The 21,548-nt window shown below is 44.4% G+C and overlaps 1 protein-coding gene across 2 annotated transcripts in view; it reads right to left on the bottom strand.

Annotated features, from left to right (window-relative positions):
* The window catches only part of LAMB3 (laminin subunit beta 3), a 202,737-nt gene that overhangs the window by 51,842 nt on the left and 129,347 nt on the right, over positions 1 to 21,548 (bottom strand). For both annotated transcript variants that reach the window (XM_086923366.1, XM_086923367.1), the window contains 4 exons: positions 20,257 to 20,377; positions 14,520 to 14,708; positions 8,773 to 8,928; positions 2,645 to 2,841 (listed from right to left, as the gene is read on the bottom strand). In XM_086923366.1, the coding sequence (XP_086779492.1) occupies positions 2,645 to 2,841; positions 8,773 to 8,928; positions 14,520 to 14,708; positions 20,257 to 20,377 (663 nt within the window). The remainder of the gene's footprint in view (positions 1 to 2,644; positions 2,842 to 8,772; positions 8,929 to 14,519; positions 14,709 to 20,256; positions 20,378 to 21,548) is intronic.

Here is a 21,548-nt window from a genome sequence, read left to right as displayed (position 1 = left end):
TGCCCATTGGGGGGCGTGTCATCTCATTAAAAGTGGACTCACAGCTGCGGCACAATAGCCAAGTTCGTCTATCCCTGAGGAAGAAGGCACGGACCTTTGAAACGCGTCGGATAGTAGCAAGAAAGCACCAAGACGAACTCTCAGCCTTTTGAATTTTCTTGAGGCTTTTCATGGACCTGATTGCTATCAAGCACGCTGCTGTTAATAAACGCCGTTTGAAATAACCCCCGCGAGTGTGGTATGTTCAAGTAACATGGGAGCTGTAATATATATATATATATATATATATTCTCCATTGCTGGTTCCCTTTACCACTCGTGCAGCGCTCGGAACGGGTGCGGCGCCCTGCAGCTGAACCACGCTGCTAATCCATTTGCCACTGTTCCCTCTCGAAGGAACAAAATTGGCCTGTGGAGTGCGACCCAATTTGTTCCTTCGAGAGGGAACAGTGGCAAATATATATATATATAGATATATATATATATATATATATATATATATATATATATATATATATATATATATATATATATATATATATCCAAACCAAGTTTGACCCACATTGACGCCGGCGCTTATTGTCTAGCGCGGTGCGTTTTCTGTCGACAGGGTCAGTCGATAATTATTCAGCAAGGTCCAATTTTCCAAATAGAAATGAAAAAACACTCACTCGTATATATTTTCAAAAGTTTCCAGCAGCTTTATTGATCAAGTTTTTAGCCAAAGCCCAACGCGTTTCACCTTACCCAAAGGCTTGATCAAGGGAGATTTAGATCATGTACGTCAACGTATTTTGGACATCTGCATGTCTGTAGTTTCGATTGGATAAGTGGATTCCTTCCTTGCAAGAATGAACGATTAATCGATGAATGCAATAAAATATGCTACAGCCAATCAATACAGAGCCTCTTCTGCCCAGTCAGGTCTCATGCGAACCTGATCTTCAGACTAAAAGGCCTACTTCTTTTGAATAGTTTCAAAATCAGTGTTTTAAGCCTTTCACTTCTAGGCATGCAGAAGAGCGGGCTCAGGATCTATCTGCTCTCTTTGATCTCCTTAGCTGATCGTGTCTACCAGAGGATGTGGAAATAAGCAGCTGCGAGAATGACAAAAGAGGTAGAAAGAAAAAGCCACATGATAGAGAAGTACACAGGAAGTGCAGTTGGAACCATAAAGATATATAAAGGAAGGGACGTGCAAATCATAGAGAAGTAGGCAGGAAGAAGAGAAGTGAAGAGAAATCTATTAGCAAAGAGTGGTAGAATGGTAGACCCACTTTAATAATAACAATACAAAAAGAGAAATTACAAGAAGAAAGGAAGAGTCACATGCGCCTGGGAGAGATGGGAAGGAACAACTTCAGGAGTCACTTAAAGGTAGAAAAAAGAGGAGTCACTTGGGCTCATTAGATTCACGCAGAAGTTGGAAGCCAAAGTCACATCAATCAAATAGAGGAAGATTTAGCAGAGCTTCTCAGAGCTTTATCATATCACGCGAATCCTTTGAAGGTTCTAAGAGTCACAAGAACCATAGAGAGCAAGTGAGGAACAGCTGCACGAACCATATAGCGCAAGTGAGGAACAGCTGCACGAACCATAGAGAGCAAGTGAGGAACAGCTACACGAACAATAGAGCGCAAGTGAGAAACAGCTGCACGAACCATAGAGAGCAAGTGAGAAACAGCTGCACGAACCATAGAGCGCAAGTGAGGAACAGCTGCACGAACAATAGAGCGCAAGTGAGAAACAGCTGCACGAACCATAGAGAGCAAGTGAGGAACAGCTGAACGAACCATAGAGCTGCTGAAGTGAAGATGTGAACTTGTGATAGAAAGATGCGTAGAAGAGACATGGTCACTAGAGAAAGAGGAAGTGTGAGTCATGAACCCGTGGAGAGAGAGCAAGACAATAAGAGTTGAATGAAGCACATTTTAAATGAAAGTGAGAGGCAAATGAAGAACGGATAGGTATCGAGGCGGTGTCACGCTGACCTTTGAGGGGAAGGATGGAGGAGTTTCGTGAACGATCAAGAGGAAGAAAGACACAAGGGGCATGAGGAGTAGAGAGAGAAAGCAAGAGTCAGTGAACCACAGAGAGTAGGAAAGAGAGCTTTACAGGATTATAGAGATGTAGAAAGTAGGGGCTGCACTACCAATAGAGATATAGATGAGAAGAAAGAAATAATCACACGAACCACAGAGAGGTAGACAGGAAGAATACAAGAAACACCACGAAGTAGAAAGAAAGAGACTGAAGATATGAATATTGATTCGCATTCGAAGTTGTGGTATTTCAGCCTAAAGTGTTGCGATTTAGAAGGCTTCCCCCTGTATCGTTTATGGTCTTTTACCCAGCAGTTCGCTTTATTTTTGCTAAAAATCTCTTTCTACCCCTGTAGCTACCGAGAAGGCTTCTTTAGATACTGAACAAACAACAACTGATTATCTAGAAGCCTTTTTCTGGATTAGTTCAATTAGTTGATGAAAGACCCATGACCTAATGTTTGGATGCAAAAGTGGTTTGAGTGGCAGTGACATTTTCTGTCATAAAGAGTCGCGTATGTTGATGTTCTCATGTCAACCTGCACAGTAATAATAATAATAAGAGGTGAAATAACGCCTGAAAGTAGGGTGGGTTGTCATTACCTGGTTGCACTGGGCACTGTAGGAGTTCTGCGGGTCACAGGTGCACATCTGGCAGCCCCGGCCACTCACAAGGTTCCAGTGGTTGGTGGCGCATTGGTCGCACGCCGGTCCTATCACGTTTGGGAGGCAGACGCAGCGCCCAGTGTCAGGGTCACACGGGATGTCTGGACGGGTACCATGGGGATTGCAGGGACACCCTGAAGGTGAGAGGAGAGAGAGCTTAGTAGCAGAATCCAGAACCTCTTGTTGAACCTCTTCTGCTGCACCCCTAGACTTAGAGCCACTGTATTTACACACTTTATATATACCAATACATCCTCCTTCAAATATCACATTTTACCTACTTCAAATTGACAAAATCTAGGTTATTTCATACTTTCCATTAAGATAAAGTAGAAACTGACCACCTGAAGATTCGTAGACTCAGGTCAAATTGTGTGTGTTACTCTTTCTTCCGAATCCACAATATTATTGTACTTTAAATAATCTGAGCTTTGCACTTTGTTACATATATGTGAAAAACTGTTAAGAGCTAAATTACCAGTACTGTTTCTCCCTTGCCTGTGCAGAATGCAAATGCTGCATTTACACAGAGAACAGTTGAGTGCATTGATTCCACCTCCAGATGCAGGTGGGCATACTGATGGGCATACTGGTTATAGTTGATCAGCCGTGCTGGCACACGTATGTGCGAGCCCCTTTGTGGAGCATCCTACCATCACTGATGGCCGCTTTGTCCCTCTAGAAACTGTTACAGTAACAACCGTGAGTAGGTACCAGTTGAAGTCCAGGTGCAGAGGAAAACCAAGTGAAACAGATGCCCCATTGCACCCATGGCCTGGAACTGGAGAGTCAACCGTTGTCATGCGTTGTATCTTGCAGGCCTCATATTCCAAGCTCAGCGGGGCTGACTCAGCAGGTCCCCTGTCTTAAAGCAGTCTAATGATGGCATGCCATCGGTTTCTATACATCCCTTTATCTTTTAAATCATGTTCCTATCAGTTGATTCCCAGGAGGCTGTTTAACATGGTATAATATTAACAAGCCAAACTCCTCCCTTAGCCTTGGTTCCAATGTACATGTTGTATGTAATATCCTGCCCTCCTTTTATCACTCACAGGATGATGAAATGTGTTTGTGGGCAAGCACAGCATGAAAGTAATACACTGCACTGCAAAAAGTTTGTTAATTAAGTTACTTCCCAATGCATTCATAAAATAGCCCAAACTGACTGCGTTGTGCCGGTCATGCAGCGCAGCTCCATTTAACTACAGCGCCTCTGCCAGGCTTTTGTTGCCGGATAAACGCTTCACTAATACCCGCCAAAACAAGGAGCTAATTAGTAGCTATTTCTCAATAACGTTTGGCCCAGTTATAGATTTTGCAGAAATATCTGCCAACAATTTGAATCATTTCTGCCTAATGTATCTGAGAGGTTTAATAGTTTCGCCTTCGACTTCAGATGTTTGACAAGGAGGCTGCCCCAGAGCCGGTAGGGAGGGCTCGATGTACTGTGCTACCTCTTAAACTGGACAATTGATCACATTTTATGGCCGAGCCCTTATACCGCTGCACGGTCACCACAGTTGCCTATGGTTGAGGACAACCATAGCTGGTTTTCGGGTAATTTATGCAGGGGCGTGGGTATCATTAATGCATCAGAAGCACTGATGCCCAGGTGTGACAGGAGCCCAGGTGTAAAGGGGTTCTTTATGTTCTTGCTTTTATTAAGGTTCACGACATCCTTTCAGATGCACCGAGTATAATATGATATTACTGTTAATGTACTCCTCTTCATCAGCAGTGGTAATTAATAGCATATTATGCTGTGCACATCTGCATATATGGGCTATGTCATGGTATTTTTCATGTTTGTGTAATTGTCACCAAAGCCCCAAGATGGCAACAGAGGACCACATTAGAAGTTTAATTTGGAGTAGGCACATTCAACTGGTGTTTTTTTTTCAAACAGGCAAATGTTTATTGAAAGCAATAATAAGTGAAGTACTAGACTATTTAGTTTGTCTGTAAAAATATAAGAAAATGCTTAAATATGTAGTTAAGAATACCGAATTTGAGACAAAAACACATTTTGCTTTGCTAAAAAAGTCATTGTGTCTGTAGAAGTGAGAGATTGCTGTGGGTGTTCATTGCAAGGTGCAGTTAACAGTGGTCACTTGATGGAATGTGTTTACCTTTTTATAAATAGAATGTTAATTAAACAGTGGATAACAGCACAGCCGTGCAGAGTGGTTAGTGCGTCCATAATGATTAAACTTATGTCATTTATTCCAAATATATGAGTTATATGAATGAAAATTCAGGTTGTACGTAAGCACGTGGGCTGAGGTAACTGCAGTGCACGGCGCAGGGCAATAGAGAATCAAGGTTTGCACTCTCTGAGCAGTGCAAAAGAGGCACTTGTGCCAGCCCATCGGTGCAAACACATACTTTCGTCAGTTTATTTGCTTGTCAGAGCAAAAGTTGTTCTTCTAAAAGTCGGTCAGCACTGTGTTGCTACTGTTTTCTTGATCGCTGCAAATGTCAGTTTGAAACTGCACTAGGGCTTATGTATTTCATTCGGTCCCCAAATGCACGGGTTAACTGAGTGGACTTGCAGACAGGATGGCGGACTAAAGGCAGAGCCCATGCAGGCGTCGCTCAGTCTGGCAGAGCCCTTTCTGAGTCTGTTCATCAGTGAGGTCATCCAACAGACTTCCCATTTTGGGGGTCAGTAGGGCGGCTGGTGACATTTGAAAGTGGTGAGGCGTAAAACAATTGCCACGTACAGCACTGTAGAGTTTGAACTACCTATGAGGGGTTTGGGGGGCCCCCTCCATGAAAATTTTGAAAAAAAAGTGTGCAAATGGTGCATTTTCAAGCTAATTTGAGAAAGCAGGAAGGTGACCCACGACCACATAACTTAAGTGCACACATTTTCTTTGCACATATGAACATCTCTAGAAGCCTGTGTTTATTATATGGTTTGCAACAAGGGCTGCCCTAATTTACCACCAAAGACGTTAAGCAGGGCCAGTCGAAAATACTCTGTGATCCGGCCCTCAGAGAGCAACATTTGAAAAAAAAAATGTGGGTCTAGTGATAAAATTGTTTACAGTATTGAGCTGTACTTTAGCGCACTGTGTGAATTACACAGATGAAGATAATTCTCCCAACGTCCACAACGGGCTAAATTTAGAAGTACAGAGAATAACTTTACAAAGCTTCCTCTAATTTCCATACAATCAAACCTGCAATCTAAGTTACGAAAAGCCCAACTGTGTGCTTTGCTGAGATTTTGCAAGGTTAGAGGCATCAGTAGTGTGTCAGGCCTGCTTGCTTCGAGCATCTCTCACTACAAACCAGACCCTTTTCCATTATCATTTAAACTGCTTGCCCCTTAATCTTATATGATGGGTTCCTTTTATTTTGCTTTAAATGGAAAGTAGTCCCTCTGACCGAGTCTGTGATCATGACAGAGCATGGACGCCTAAGGGCATATTTATGAACCCTGTTGCATCGCTCTAGTACAGAGGTCTTCAATCTGTGGGGCGCGACCCCCAGGGGGGTCGTGGAGTCCTTGGAAGGGGGTCGCAGAGTTCCTGGCGGTGGGCTGATCGAGGGTGTTCATGGTGGAGCCGAGGTGTGAAAAACATCAAAGCCTCATTAACAAGTAAAAGGTCTTCTAAAGACCTGTCAAGTACTCGGGTGTGGCTGTGTGTGTGTGTGTCCCTGAAGCCGTTTCGAGCTGGGGGAGGAGGAGAGGTGGGGAGGGGGGGCGGAGGGGGGCTGGGGGAGCAGGCTGTAGTGTAGCCCTTTGAGGTCAATGCATATTGCGTGCCTGGAGCTGTGAGTTCCATGACACGTCCCCCGCCCCCAGCAGGGAGGCACAGAGATGCCCTCCCATGATCGGGAAAGAAGGAAGAAGAGCAGAGAGATACTGACCCCCCCCCCCCCCATGAGAGAGGCACAGAAAAGGTGGGTGGATGAATGATGGGTGGATGGATGGATGTAAGGATGAAGGATGGATGGATGTGTGAAAAGGTGGGTGGATGAATGATGAATGGGTGGATGGAAGGATGAAAGAATGGATGGATGAAAGGGTGGATGGATGGATGAACGGATGGATGGATGAAAGGGTGGATGGATGGAAGGATGAAAGGGTAGATGGATGAAGGATGTATGGATGGATAAAAGGTTGTATGGATGGATAAAAGGTTGCATGGATGAATGATGGATGGATGGATGTGTGTGTGAAAAGATGGGTGGATGAATGATGGGTGAATGGATGGATGAAAGGGTGGATGGATGAAGGATGGATGTATGGATGGAAGGATAAAAGGGTGGATGGGTGAAGGATAGATGGATGAAGGATAGATGTAAGGATGAAAGGGTGGACGGATGAAGGATGAATGGATGGATGAAAGGGTGGATGGATGGATGAAAGGGTGGATGGATGGAAGGATGAAAGGGTGGACTGATGAAGGATGGATGGATGGAAGGGTGGATGGATATATGGATGGATAAAAGGTTGCATTGATGAATGATGGATGTGTGAAAAGGCGGGGGATGAATGATGGATGGATGGATGCAAGGATGGACGGATAAAGGATGGATGGAAGGATGAAAGGGTAGTTGGATGTATGGATGGATAAAAGGTTGCATGGATGAATGATGCATGGATGGATGTGTGAAAAGGTGGGGGGATGAATGATGGGTGGATGGATGGATGAAAGGGTGGATGGATGTATGGATGGATAAAAGGTTGCCTGGATGAATGATGCATGGATGGATGTGTGAAAAGGTGGGTGGATGAATGATGGGTGGATGGATGGAAGGGTGATGGGTAAAGGATGGATGTATGGATGGAAGGATGAAGGGGTGGGTGGGTGAAGGATGGATTTATGGAAGTAAGGATGAAAGGGTAGATGGGTGAAGGGTGGATGGGTGAAGGATAGATGGATGAAGGATAGATATATGGATGTAAGGATGAAAGGGTGGACGGATGAAGGATGGATGTATGGATGTATGGATGGATGGATAAAAGGTTGCATAGATGGATGAATGATGCATGGGTGGATGTGTGAAAAGGTGGGGGGATGAATGATGGGTGGATGGATAGATGAAAGGGTGGGTGGATGGATGTATGGATGAAAGGGTGGATGGATGAAGGATGGATGTATGGATGGGAGGATGAAAGGGTGGATGGATAAAAGGTTGCATGGATGAATGATGGATGGATAAAAAGGTTATATGGATGAATGATGGATGGATGTGTGAAAAGGTGGGTGGATGATTGATGGGTGGATGGATGGAAGGGTGGAAGGGTAAAGGATGGATGGATGGATGGAAAGATGAAAGTGTGGATGGATGAAGGATGAAAGGATGGATGGATGTGTGAAAGTGTGGGTGGATGAATGATGGATGGATGTGATGAGGTCTAACAGGCGCATTTATGGTTGTGAAAAGATGATGATGAGGAGTACCAGTTTCTAGAAACTTTTGTCGGAAGGGGGTCCTTACCCCTAAAAAGGTTTTACAAGGGGGTCTCGGCATCAAAAGGTTTGAAGACCTCTGCTCTAGTACCATGCAATGTAGTGCAAGAGCATCACAAATGAAAAATTAGATTTATAAAGCCACGCAAGGCCACCTTGCGTGGCCCTGCGTGGCTTCATAAATCTTGAGTAATGTAACAAAGTACAAATTGCTGCGTTGCATTACTCTGCACCAGTGAGGCATTTTCATGGGTGTTGTGTGGGTGTTCCCACACGTCATCCATGGGTTTTGACGCCATCCAAGATTAACAAGAACAGGTAAATCTGGAATGCACAAAAAAAGATACGTCTCCCTTAGGAGAGGCCTAACAAGGAGAAATATCTTTATTTCTCCTTGTTTTTTCCACTTTCTACGTGTGCGGCATTCTGGAGCACACATAGCAAGAGGAAAAAGCCTCTTAGGATTGTTTTTGTGCAAGAAGGTGCCTCAACCACATATGTGCAATAGAAAATGGCACTGCTATTGTGATGAAATGAATTGGGCTGAATTCTTTACCATGGATTTTTAAAGTCTCTTCTCTAACCAATAACCTAACAGATCTGGCACCTCTGTTGTAAGTTTTTGATACTCACTGGTACACCCCTGCGGGTTTTCTGCACTCAGCTTGTAGAACCCAACTTTGCAGCGGTCGCAGCGTTCTCCCTCTGTGTTCTCCTTGCAAAGGCAGCGCCCACCCGGTGGCTCGCAGTTTCCACCTCCGATACCACCTTCGGGATCACAGTCACATGCTAGCAAGAAAGAAAAAAAGAATGTCAAAGAAAGGTTTTAGGAGTTCCAACCACAAAACAAAATATCTGATTGTTAGACAGACATGCAATGTTATCATTCAGTGTGTTTTGAAGACACCTATATGCAAATAGTGTGTCAGAAAGATCCTGGGCTTCATGTCGACTTTAGCAGAAATTGACGGGGCTTCTCCAGTACCAACTTGAAGCTTCCACACCTGATTTAGCGGTGAGGGAACAACTAGTTTGACAATGATGGCGCCTCAGCTGGAGAGGACATTGGAGACCTGTGACTGGTGGCTCATCTGCCCCGTGGCCATTGCTCTATGCGCATCAGAAGACTCCCCCCCACCCCCATTAAGAATTCTTCTTCCACCTCTCATTGTTTCTTCCCAGCTTCCCAAGCTTAAAGTTTGAATCCTGCAGAATGAACCTGCATTGGTGAATTATTTCTGATGAACAACAAGAAATGCAGAGCAGACCAACATAACAAAGCGATCCTCTCAGAATTATAATGTTTGCACAACAGCTCCTGCCATTTCTTCCATCAGAAATACCCAACTACAGTAGTCACTGCATGAACAGCTGGGGCAGAGGTAGAGCTTCCACCAGCCTGTAACTTGGCAGCACACGCACCATAGTTTAATTAACACACTTTGCGTTAATTACACATTCCAACCTTTTTAATGACATGGTTTGATAAAAGATAAGGGCTGAACTGTCAGCCCATATTGTGTCCCCATTCTTGACTGTCTACTATACCTGCGCCTACGGGGTCCACAGTTTAACCCAGGCTTCCTTACGGTACTTCTACATCTAAACAAGCACTTCCTGTGCAGTCTCTCTTATTCCTGTTGAGATGGAAATCAAAGCATTCGAGCTTCTTCCAATTAAGAAATATATATTTTTGTCACTTCTCTGCCTCCTCTCCATGATAATATCGTAACTCATAACTCTGTATCCCAGAAAGACTCCTTCACTCAAATGTGCTTGCCACCTCTCTCCTCAATCCATTGTACTGAACTTTTCTCGATTTTTACCTGTTCAGATTAATAATTCAAACACAGTACAGTTCTCGCAGACTTTTCTTGGTTGTCAATAATCAATCAATCAAATATTTGTAAAGCGCACTACTTACCCGTGAGGGTCTAAAGGTGCTGGTGTTTGGAGGATGCTGCTACTGCTCAAATAGCCAGGTTTTGAGGAGTCCTCTGAAGGTTAGCAGGTCCTGGGTCTGCCATAGGAGGATGGGGAGGGTGTTCCAGGTTTTGGAGAATGATCTGCTGCTGGAGGTCGCTCTTTGGATGCGGGGGGACGGTGGCGAGGGCATGGTCGGCGGAGCAGAGCTGGCGTTTGGGGTGTAGAAGCTGAATCATCTGTTGAGGTATGCTGGCCCGGCGTTGTAGAATGCCTTGTGTGCATGGGTGAGGAGCTTGAAGGTGATCCTCTTGTTGACGAGGAGCCAGTGCAGGTCTCTCAGGCGGGGTGTGATGCGGCTGCCGCAAAGGATGTTGAGGATCAGGCGTGGAGAGACGTTTTGGATGCATTGAAGTCCTTTCAGGAGTTTGGCCGAGGCTCCAGCATAGAGGGTGTTTCCGTAGTCCAGGCTGCTGCTGACAAGAGCCTGGGTGACTGTTCTTGTTCCGGTGGGGATGCACCAGTAGATCGTGAGGAGCAGGCAGAGGGTGTTGAAGCAAGAGGATGAGACGGCGTTGACCTGCTTTGTCATGGAGAGAGTAGAGTCAAGGATGAACCCCAGGTTGAATGCGTGGTCGGTGGGTGTTGGAGCTGTTCCCAGTGCGGTCGTCCTTGGCTGAGGGGGTGGAGCATGAGGACTTCCATCTCGTCCGAGTTTAGCTTCAGTTGGCTGTTCTTCATCCACTCGGCGACGGCTTTCATCCCTTCGTGGAGGTTAGTTTTGGTGGTAAGAGGGTCCTTGGTGAGGGAGAGGATCAGCTGGGTGTCGTCGGCATAGGAGATGATGTTGAGGTTGTGCTGTCGAGCGACGTGGGCGAGCGGGGCCATGTAGATGTTGAACAATGTCGGGCTGAGCCCTGGGGTATGCTGCAGATGATCTTGGTGGCTTTGGAGCGGAAAGGGGTGAGGTGGATGCTCTAGTTTCTGCCAGAGAGGAAGAAGGTGGTCCAATCTAGAGCATTGTCGCAGATCCCAGCGTCGTGGAGGCATGTGCATAGGGTGCGGTGGCAGACAGAGTCGAAGGCGGCTGACAGGTCCAGGAGGATGAGGACCCATAGTGACATGACCACTATAACTACACTATTGCTGCATCTGGTAGTGTGTCACTAATGGGTGTGCAATGAAAACAAATCTATTTTCCTACTGCGTATATCTCCACTTATTACACAGCAGAAAATACCTATAGTTCAAGAGATTTGTTGGCATTCTTTAAGCCAGGATTTCGATTTCTCTTTATTTGGTAGTTATTTTTCTTCTTTCACGCCCTAACATCCTATACGTTTATTCTCTATCATCTTTCCTAACCGACTTCACTTCAAGAATCCCCCACCTCTCCAACCACTCGTGAAGCTTCTGGTATACAATGCCACAATGTAGCAGCATTTGCACGTAATACCAGGGAGACTCATTGTATGGAATTGGACTGCTACTACTTGACTGAGCATTAACATTCAGAAACATGGCAAACAAAGGGGCAACCATTTATTGACATGTTAACTAACGTAAAAAAAAATGAGAAGCTCGGAAGGTATCCTGCATCACTTATCTATGAACACCGTCAGGTTTAAAGACATTGTGCAAAAAAGGTAAAAACCTGATAAAGTTGTTTCTAAATCCAAAAATGGTGTTTCTCTAACATGTGGAAGTGTTTCACCTTATTGCATGTGAATGGATCACTGCTTAGACTGACATTTGTTAGGTGTGCTAGTTTTCAAACATGGACTTACAAAGATTCATGCCCTCACCTCAGATCTGACGTCAATGTGATAAGTGAACCAAGATTTAAGTCCGTTGTCATGTCCACCCTCTATGTGGCCTAGGTTGATATTAAAATTCGGACAGCAATCTAGCCTTTTAAACCATGCTAAAACGTTCCCACTGTACCGAGTCTAGTGATTGAGGTCGGGTGTCTGCCCACCTCAGTAAATTGCATACCTTAGTAGCGGAGTCTTAGCCGAGGATTTGTATAGCACTCCTAATATTTACAGATGAGAGACTAAAGGCATAAAAAGACTGTCAGGCCTAGCATTCTATCTCATTCAATTTCAACAATCTGGTAACTTCCTTTTTACACTTGACATGTCAAAGGCAGTGATGGCAATCACAGATGGCTTACTACAAGTAACTCAAATACAGCTTTACACAGTATTATCAAATCTATGACTCTTCTAGGCTCTAGAGACTTAATTTAGAAGATAGTATGGAATGGAAATGACTCCATGAATCACTGTCCACACCACATACGTGTTTTACTCCACCTCACACCCCCCTTCCTTGGTCCCTCTTCCTGCTAGCATCTATGCAAACTCAATCACACATAGACCATAATTTTTGGTTCCTGAGAAAATGTTTGCAAGCATTCATGAACTAGATGATATAACTACAAGTACTTTTATATTTTGTTATTTCTATGAATTTGGTCAATATATCAATCACTGTCCACGTGAAATGTTTCTCTCCACAGGCCACTAACTAAAAGTAGTGTCACTGGTTAGTCTAGAATTCTTAGCAATTGGTTGCCAAGAGCTGAGACAATCCTCAGAATTTGGGATATAGCTTTGGCGAAATTTTCAGCATATTAAGAGAATTCTATCTCCTTCAACCTCGTCCCATTAGACAGTACGCGGGCAAATATGAGTCATTGTATAATTCCACCAAAAAGTACTATTTATGGAACTCGCTTACATCCACTGTTCTGTCAACAAGAATCATTATATCACTTATACCTTGGTATCTGCAGATTTTACACTCATCCAAAGAATATTCTGTAATAAAATCTTTGGAAAGGTCTTCTCTACTGTAATCATGAATCACCACATTAAAACATTGATTTAGATAGCACTTGCTACTAGAGTGTTAAGGGGCTGGAGCACATTAATAAACAGATATTTCAGTTAAACAGCTCCATGGTATTCAATGAATTGGTCACAGAAGGATGAATGGCTCAGATGGCCCTGCTAGCATTTAATGTATCACTTTTATGGGCATAACTCACAGTTTTATATCCATGGCAACCTTTCCTTAGCTCATGACATAGGCGAACCGTGGTAAGATGAAAGGCAACAGTGACCAGATCAAAAAAGGCAAGGCAAATATTTATTTTTTATCAGTAAAGTACAATATGAGCCACCAGGTTGAGTGTTAGTGCTGGAAATAATCATGCAGGTTTATCAAACATTGATGAAAAAATAACAGAGCAATTTCCAGATTATTTCATTCTACTACAGATTCGAGGGACCCAAACATATGATCTTCATATAAACGTTCTCAAGCATCTATGCCCAACTCAGGCAACCTCATAAAAGCACCAAATCAGTAGGCAGCAACCGAGAAGTAAAGAGATACAGGGCCTCATTTATGAAAAGTGAAGCATCGCTGCGTGAACACAGCGATACGTCACTTTTCACTACGCTCTCCCTGCGACACTAACGATGCGTCATATTTACAATATGATGGATCATGTTGCAAGGAGTTACAGATACGTCAGTATTTCTGACGTATCTGTAGGCGCAAAAGGGACGCATTGCTGGAGTGTGTCACAAAAGTGACGCAACTCCAGCAATTTGTACTTTCACATGGGCAAGTCCCATGTTGTTAGTGCCTGCGTCAGTCTTACGACTGCCATGAGGCAGGCGTAAGATTTTGACGCATTAGCGGCTAAGAAATGGTGCCGTGAAATCTTATAGATTTCACTGCGTCACTTCTATGGCTCTTTCTTGCGTCAAAACGCCCCCCTTGCACACATTATACCTGGCGCAGGTATAATGTGGCGCAGGGGTTTACAAAGTGATGCATCTACCTAGATGCGTCACTTTGTAAATATGGCGCAACAAGGTGCATTTTTTACGCCACTGGTGCGTCACAAAAAGTGACGCACCAGCGGCGTAAAAGTGACGCACAGCCTCATAAATGAGGCCCACGGTGTTCAGAAAGATCTGTGGTAATGACATAGCAGCACACTGACCAATGGGATACAGCTATCCAGGCAAGCCCAATAGGACAATATTTGGCAAGGCAGGGGTTTATATTATACCGACTTGAAAAGTGTCCATGGGATGTGACCTCTCATATGTCCCGACCCTCTTAACTCCACAACTGGTGCCCCTATTGTGGGAATGCCTAGACGCACCATAGTGATGGGAAAGCCGGCAGAATAGAGAAAGAGGGGAGGCAGTCTTCTATTGTGGCAAAGTTGCTGACTGCATCACAGAATAACTTGATTCCAATCACAGCTTCTCCACATCAACGCACTGTCAAAGAGGGCACATTTTTTCTTTATCACAGTATGCCCTTATAAATAGACTACTACCTGGCTATTAAGTGCTATTACATAAACTGCACGTTTAACGTAATAACAGTGTAAAAAATGTAATTAAAGAGGCAGAAATAGCACTTACACACGCAGGCGTCACGGTGGCCAATGTCGCGGAGTGGGTTGCGGTAATAGTTGGGCTTGCACAGCTCACAGTTTTTGCCAGTTGTGCCACCACGGCACTCGTCACAGACACCTCCGCTAACCCCTCCGCTGGCTCGATAAACAGCTGGGTCAAAATGGCACTTCTGGGAACGGTTGTTGCAATTACATTCTGCAATAGAAGAATAAACGGCCGTCTTCACTGGAAGTACATTTTCAATACAGAACATATAGCTGAAGTTTCACACAAGACCACTAGAGGATAGTGTGAGCTCATTATTGAAACTTCGCTGACAAACAGCGTTAGAACAATTTCAGAAATGTGGGCATTTTACATTTGCAGCGGGACATAGAACACGACATTAGTGCATTCTTCGCATTTCTCCACCCACCCTAACACACAAACCTTTCTTGAGCTTCTGCTTTACCGTTGGTTACTCGATTTACTTCCATTTTTGAGTATGTGTATTTTTGGCAACACTAACTAAAACTGTGTGTGTGTATTTATATATGTGTGTGTGTGTGTGTGTGTGTGTGTATACACACACACACACAGATACACACACACATATATAATAGTTTTCTAATGGCTCACATTATTCCTAACTGGAAGTTTATTATAGTCATATTTATGTTTTTGTAAAGCGTGATTTACAGTCTTATCTTTATATTCCTTTACTTGGGCAGCCTGTTGTACTTTTGTGCTATATAGGTGTGCTTGCTCGTTCACGCATCCATTGACAGCCTTAACCATGCACATGCCATCTCAAGACAATCCATATTAGTATTAATCCTTTTAGCAAAGTGTCAATATACCCAAATGTGGCAGTGATACAAAGTGACAAGAGCAGCACAATAAAACTATGGGCCTGATTAGGATGGCCGGAGGACTCACATCCGCCTGCCACCCTAACAGAGATGAGGACCGCCCAACATAGTGTTGGGGGTCCCACAGGCCATATTGCAATGTGACTGCCATGGTGGCGGTCGCATCGTACATGTTTTCGATTGCGGCGGGTGCTGCAGGCTGCAGCGCTCACCGCAACAGAAAAAAGGGATGTTTTACTTATCCCTGTACTACGTGACAGTTGGTACAAGGATATGTAGGGGGGCTTGGCAGTTCAGGCTGGACTGTTCCCATGAGGCACAGGGTCAAGACTAATTTGCATATAGCTGCGTGTGAACTGGGATGGGGAAGTGATCTGAACAATGATGATGGATTCAACCCAGATCTGTGACTGGGGGTGAGTGTCTGACAGTTTCAGCTCTCTGTCCATCATTTCCTTGTGTTTGATATGTAGGGGGGCACCATAGCTGCCCCCCAACTCCCAAAGGAAGGGGCCAGGGATGAAGGGGGGCGCTAAAGGCCTCCAATATGCCTCCCCCTAAGTCTTTCCATGGCGGGTTAACCGCCATGGAAAGGCTGGCGGGGAGGGACCATCCTTATCACTGCGGTGGTGCCTGGCAGGCACCGCCACCACTGTAGGGAACAGAGTACCCTCCTACGGGCTCGTTGAGCCAGTTGGATCCATGGCGGTCAGTCTCCCCGACCGCCAACCCTCCACCCACCATTCAAATGTGGCGGGCGGTAAAGCTGCTTAGGATGAGGGAGACCGTCACCAACAGCCTGTCAGTGGCGGTCTCCCCGCCATCCTAATCAGCCCCTATGTTGTATTCACTTTTCAATTTTACGTGTAGACCATTTAAACACGAAACGTTTATCTGTCTAGGGAATGCCGATGAAGGGGAAAGTTTACTATCATTTCACACAACTAATAAATTCTGCTCTGCTGCTCTGTGTACAAGGAGAAGAGCCATGTCTACAAAGATATGGCGATGCTGTTCTCATCCCAAGAACGGGTGCACAATGTGCCACTCATACACCTTTGCACCATAGTGCAAAATAGTGTGTGTGATTCTAGCAGAGGTTTGAACTGGAAGGGTACCCTGGGAGTACAAAACAACATGCTTAGTTTAAATTTAAATATTATCCAACATTGTATGTGCGCTGCACAAGGCAGCAGAGATTTAAAGTTTGAAAAGTTTGCAGAAACAAAAAAGATTTCTTCTGCTTGGCGCCTTCCTCACCAGTAATAGTTTTTTGGAGCTGTGTCTATCCTCCATTGTTAGTAGATTTGCATTGAAAATAATGGGTGATAGCATGGGAATGTCCATGGCCTAAACATAGGAGGCCCCTGTGATGCAGAATGGTGCAAAGCAGTGCAGAGCACTATTTTGCATTACTTTTGGGCAACTTTCCAGGTCACAACATGCTTTGAGCTGGACATAAATAACTAATCAACACTTTGCATTGGTTTGCATCCCTTTTGGCAATTTTGCGAGGATGAACATTTTTGTCAAATATGGCACAGTAGCTGAATAAAAATGTCACATTCCAGTTTGAAGTAAATGTTGATTCCTTTGATATTCCTTATTGTGCTGCTGCTTTAAAAAAGAACTTGCGTTCTTAGACAAATATTAGCACACTGAATGGAATGTCAGGAGCAGGCCAGCCTATCAGAAGGCTCTTTTTCTGGGTTGTGGCTACACTGACAGGCCCACACAGGTGGCATTCTAAGCTACCAGATCTCGGATCCCAGTGTTCCTTCTGTGTGCTGGGTGCCCTCGGAGCCGTCTCATACCTGAAAGATACATTGAAAAAAACTTCTGCACTCCTTCAACCTCGCATGAAGCAGCCGCTGGTTCACAGACAGCAGTCCAGGATCCTAACGGTGCTTAATGCTGAAAACGGAGCCCAAGCAACCAAAAAAGTAGAAAACTAAGGGGCAGATGTAGAAAGCATGTTTGCATTCGCAAGATAGCAGATACACAGAATCTGCCCGTTTGCGAACACAAAAAAATGCTTTTCCGATGCAGCAAACCCAATTTTGCAATTCGGTAACCTGTTACTGAATCGCAAAATGGGTTTGCAATTCGGTATTAGGAAGGGGCATGTTTAGGGTGTCCCTTCCTAATACCGAATCGCATCGGTATGTATGAATGTTTTGGGACCTCAATTGTGGTGGCAAAACATTTGCATATTACCACCTACTTCAAGTAGGTGACACCCATTCACAAATGGGAAGGGGTCCCCAAGGGACCCCTTCCCATTTGAAGTGTTTTAAAAAACCTTGGGAAACAAAAAATCTAGACAAATCGATATGGATTACCTGAAACAAAAAGCTTCTGTGCATTATATGTTAAATAGCTGGAGAAATGAAAAATGTTATCCGTATCTAGATACTGTACCGAATCACTGGTTGAGATTGGAATTGTTAAAGGTGAGAATAGGTATTAATCCTGCATGTGCAAATGAGAAAATAAAAAACAAATTAATGGATGATGTTGGTAAATGTACATGCGGGATAGGCTTACAATGTACCTGTGTCCATATTGTAATGGATTGTCAAAAATTGTTATCTGTGCGGCGACTGATTTTAAGGCCAGTTTTTTTTAAAATATGGAATAAGGTCAAGTACGCAAGCAATTGAGCTCCTCATTGACATGCAGTTCTTTGGTCATAGTAAACTTATTTTTGATTGATTGGTTGAATGTTTGTAGAACTATTTTTAAGAGCAGGCAGCGGTCCCACGAACCACTGCCTGCTCTTATAAAATGAAAAGAAAACTTTTCATTTTTCGTTTTGTAAAGCATCTCGTTTTCCTTTAAGGAAAACGGTCTGCTTTACAAAAAAAAAAGATTGCTTTGTTGAAAAGCAATCACAGACATGGTGGTCTGCTGATATTAGCAGGCCACCATCCCCGTGATTTTTGCGATTCGTAGAGGGTCGCAAATTGCGACCTACCTCATTAATATTTGCGACCCCCTAGGAATCGCAAAAGGTGTACTATTCACCTTCATACTTTACATTTTGCTATTTCTTAATTGCAAATCATTGTGATTCGCAATTAAGGAATAGCAAAACGCGGGCTACATACATCTGGCCCATAATAATTTTTCTTTTCTTTTTTTTTTTAGCTGTTTGGACTTCCTTCTCAACAAAATCAAAGGGGGAAGCCCGAACAGCTACCTGTGAATCAACGGCTTCTTCCCAAGAGACTCGGAGAGTCCAGAGGGATAAGGTTTTATTTTTTCCTGTCTCTCAGTTGCGCGATAGCTACCGTTCCAGCAGTGCTGTCTGGTTTTGTGCTACGACTAATAGCCCTAAATTACAAGGTGTGGACATTGTCCAGCAAGGCAAACACTAGGGGGCAGATTTATGAAGGGCTTGCGCCACGTTTACACCGCCGTTGCGTGACGCAACGGCACGGAAACGTGGCGCATCCCTGCGCCCTAATTACAACGTGACGCATCTAGGAGATGCGTCACGTTGTACAGCACTGCGCCATGAGGAGGCGTTCCTGCGCAGGGGGGGGCGTTCCTGCGCAGGAACGCCTCCTGAAAGTGGCTGAGTGAAATCTTTGAGATTTCACTCAGTCACTTTCAGGGCAATGCTGCGTCAAAACCCTGCGCCTGCTTGAAGCAGGCGTAAGGCTTGAGGCAGCATTGAAAGAATAGGCCCCCCCAGAGCATTGCTGGAGCTGCGTCGCGCTTGCGACGCAACTCCAGCAATGCGCCACATTTCCGGCACAGATGCGTCACGCATCTGTGCCGTTTTTGCCCCATGGTGCGCCGCATCATAAATGCGGCGCACCATGGGTGGCGTAGCTGTGGCGCACTGTGGCGCATGTTAACTGGCGCATCCCTCGGGATGCGCCAGTTAACATAAATCTGCCCCTAGGTCACAAGAGACTTCACTTTATTGGAAATCGTGACATTTTTAGATTTTGCTTGTAGTCTTTTACAAAAGTCTGCTATTTTAAGTGTTTCTGTCTAATTTTTATATTGGAGTCCCAAGCCACATCATGTAAATTGTTAATTCTTTTATGTACAATTTGCCTTTTGTAAATTCCTCAAATGATTTATTTTAACATGTGTACTATTGTAACTGAGATATTTTCTATACAATCAACCATTAGTCACATAATGTTATGTTATGTTATGTTATTGGTTTTTATACCGCGCACAGCTGCCCCAGCAAAGGGGCGTCCTGGCGCCCTCATTGAGCCATTCTGAAGGGCAATAATGGTTGTAAATTATCTTCCCCTCATTATGGCTCGTCATCTGCAACTCGGGCCCATAATTTTGGGGAAGGTAATTAAATTATATTAATTCCCTTTCTCTGGTATGTTTGAAGGTAAAATAGGTAGAGGAACGAAGGAACAAACGGAGGGAGGGAGGGGGGGAGAGGGTGGCAGGGGAGGAAGAAGGGAGGGGAAGGAAAGGAAAGAAAAGGAAAGGAAAGGAAAGGAAAGGAAAGGAAAGGAAAGGAAAGGAAAGGAAAGGAAAGGAAAGGAAAGGAAAGGAAAGGGAAAGGAAAGGAAAGGAAGGGAAGGGAAGGGAAGGGAAGGGAAGGGAAGGGAAGGGAAAGGGAAGCAAAAGGGAAGGGAAGGGAAGGGAAGGGAAGGGAAGGGGAGGGAGGGAGGGGAGGGGAAGGGAAGGGAGGGGAGGGAGGGGAGGGGAAGGGAGAGGAGGGGAGTGAAGTAAGAAGGAAGGATAGGAAGAAGGAAGATGAGGAAGAAATTAGAGTGAATTGAGCGATGACTGGAGGCAAGGAGGAACAAGAAAGAAGGGGCAGGTTGCAAGAAAGAATACATATGTGGAAAATGAAGGTAAAAGTTTGACACTCTGGAAAGAATGTGTCTAAAAGCTGTACATACGCCGGCATTCATTGGTATTTCGTGCATCAGCTGGCTTCCAAGGCTGATCGTTGTAGAAATCCGCACAGCGCTCACAGTTGGGCCCAGCTGTGTTATGCTGGCAAGAACAAATTCCGTACACCTGGAAGGAGGCAAAAGAAGTTATCAGGAGGTAACTGTGTGCTAACAGAGATGCTACCCAGCGATCCAAGAACATTTTTCTAAAAAACAATTACTACAGCACACAGGTGAGTATGAGGAGGAAATTGAAACGTTTGTAGGCTTCTTGTCCAGATTCTCATGTCTAGACCAGCCTGGTGAACTACTTGCTTTAGTCAGAGATTAAAATAACCTTGGAAATGGGCAATGTGTTCCTCAAATAACAACATATGGCAATAAAAACCATATTACAGATTATTTAACTAATACACACAACAAATTCATATTTTACATTCCTCTTGAATATGCAAACCAACAGAACGTACGTTAAGTTAAGTTGGAACATGGTCAGAGTTTACACCTTAAAAACACCATCTCTACAAAAACCGGTCAGGATAAGCTATTTAAAGCCTGGTCCTAGATCTCTGCAACTCATCTCATCCCTGCCCTAGATTCAACGTACCCTTTATTGTCTGGTAACCAAACTGAAGGTGCTTCAGCTTTTAATATCCGCATATCACCAGCGGTGGACTCTGTTGATTTACTCAAACCAAGGAAACCCACCGCACCAAACCGACCTCCCCCCTTCCCTCCTCCCAGTACTCAGACACACTTACAGTGGCAAAACAGCACTGTAGAAATCTGGTACTCAAATGGAGGCAAGGTCAGATTCTAACTCCAAAATTATATACAAAACTGTGTAAGAAACCAGGTTGAAGCCACTCTAAATTGTCAAACTTTAGGCCCATCTTCCTCCTACCTCTTGCCACCAAAATATTGAAAGAAATCAGTCAGCCAGCAATTATCAACATATCTGGAAACTAATTCACTACTGGGCGGCTACCAGTTGAATTTTCGTTCTATGACCTGCACTGAATCCATTCTCTTAGCAGCCTTGAAACACTTTTGTGCAAAATTAGACCATGAAGGGTCAGCGACGTAGGTCTTCTTGGGCATCTCCACTGCCACTGACAGGGTCTTTATCAACTACTGCAGGAACATCTGCATCCGACTGGAACTGAAGGCTCTGCCCTTATATGGATATCAAGCTTTCTCTCCGATCGCAACCAGAAAGTTACTATTGAATCTTCTGCATCTCTTGCCAGACTGCTCAAGGATGCTCAAGGCTCCTCTTTGAACCCCTCCCTGTTCAA

Source organism: Lissotriton vulgaris, chromosome 5 (genome assembly GCF_964263255.1).
Source record: "Lissotriton vulgaris chromosome 5, aLisVul1.2, whole genome shotgun sequence".
In the NCBI taxonomy this organism is placed as follows: domain Eukaryota; kingdom Metazoa; phylum Chordata; class Amphibia; order Caudata; family Salamandridae; genus Lissotriton; species Lissotriton vulgaris.
The sequence above is the reverse complement of the archived record's forward strand: the minus strand, read 5'-3'. Positions and strand labels throughout refer to the sequence as shown.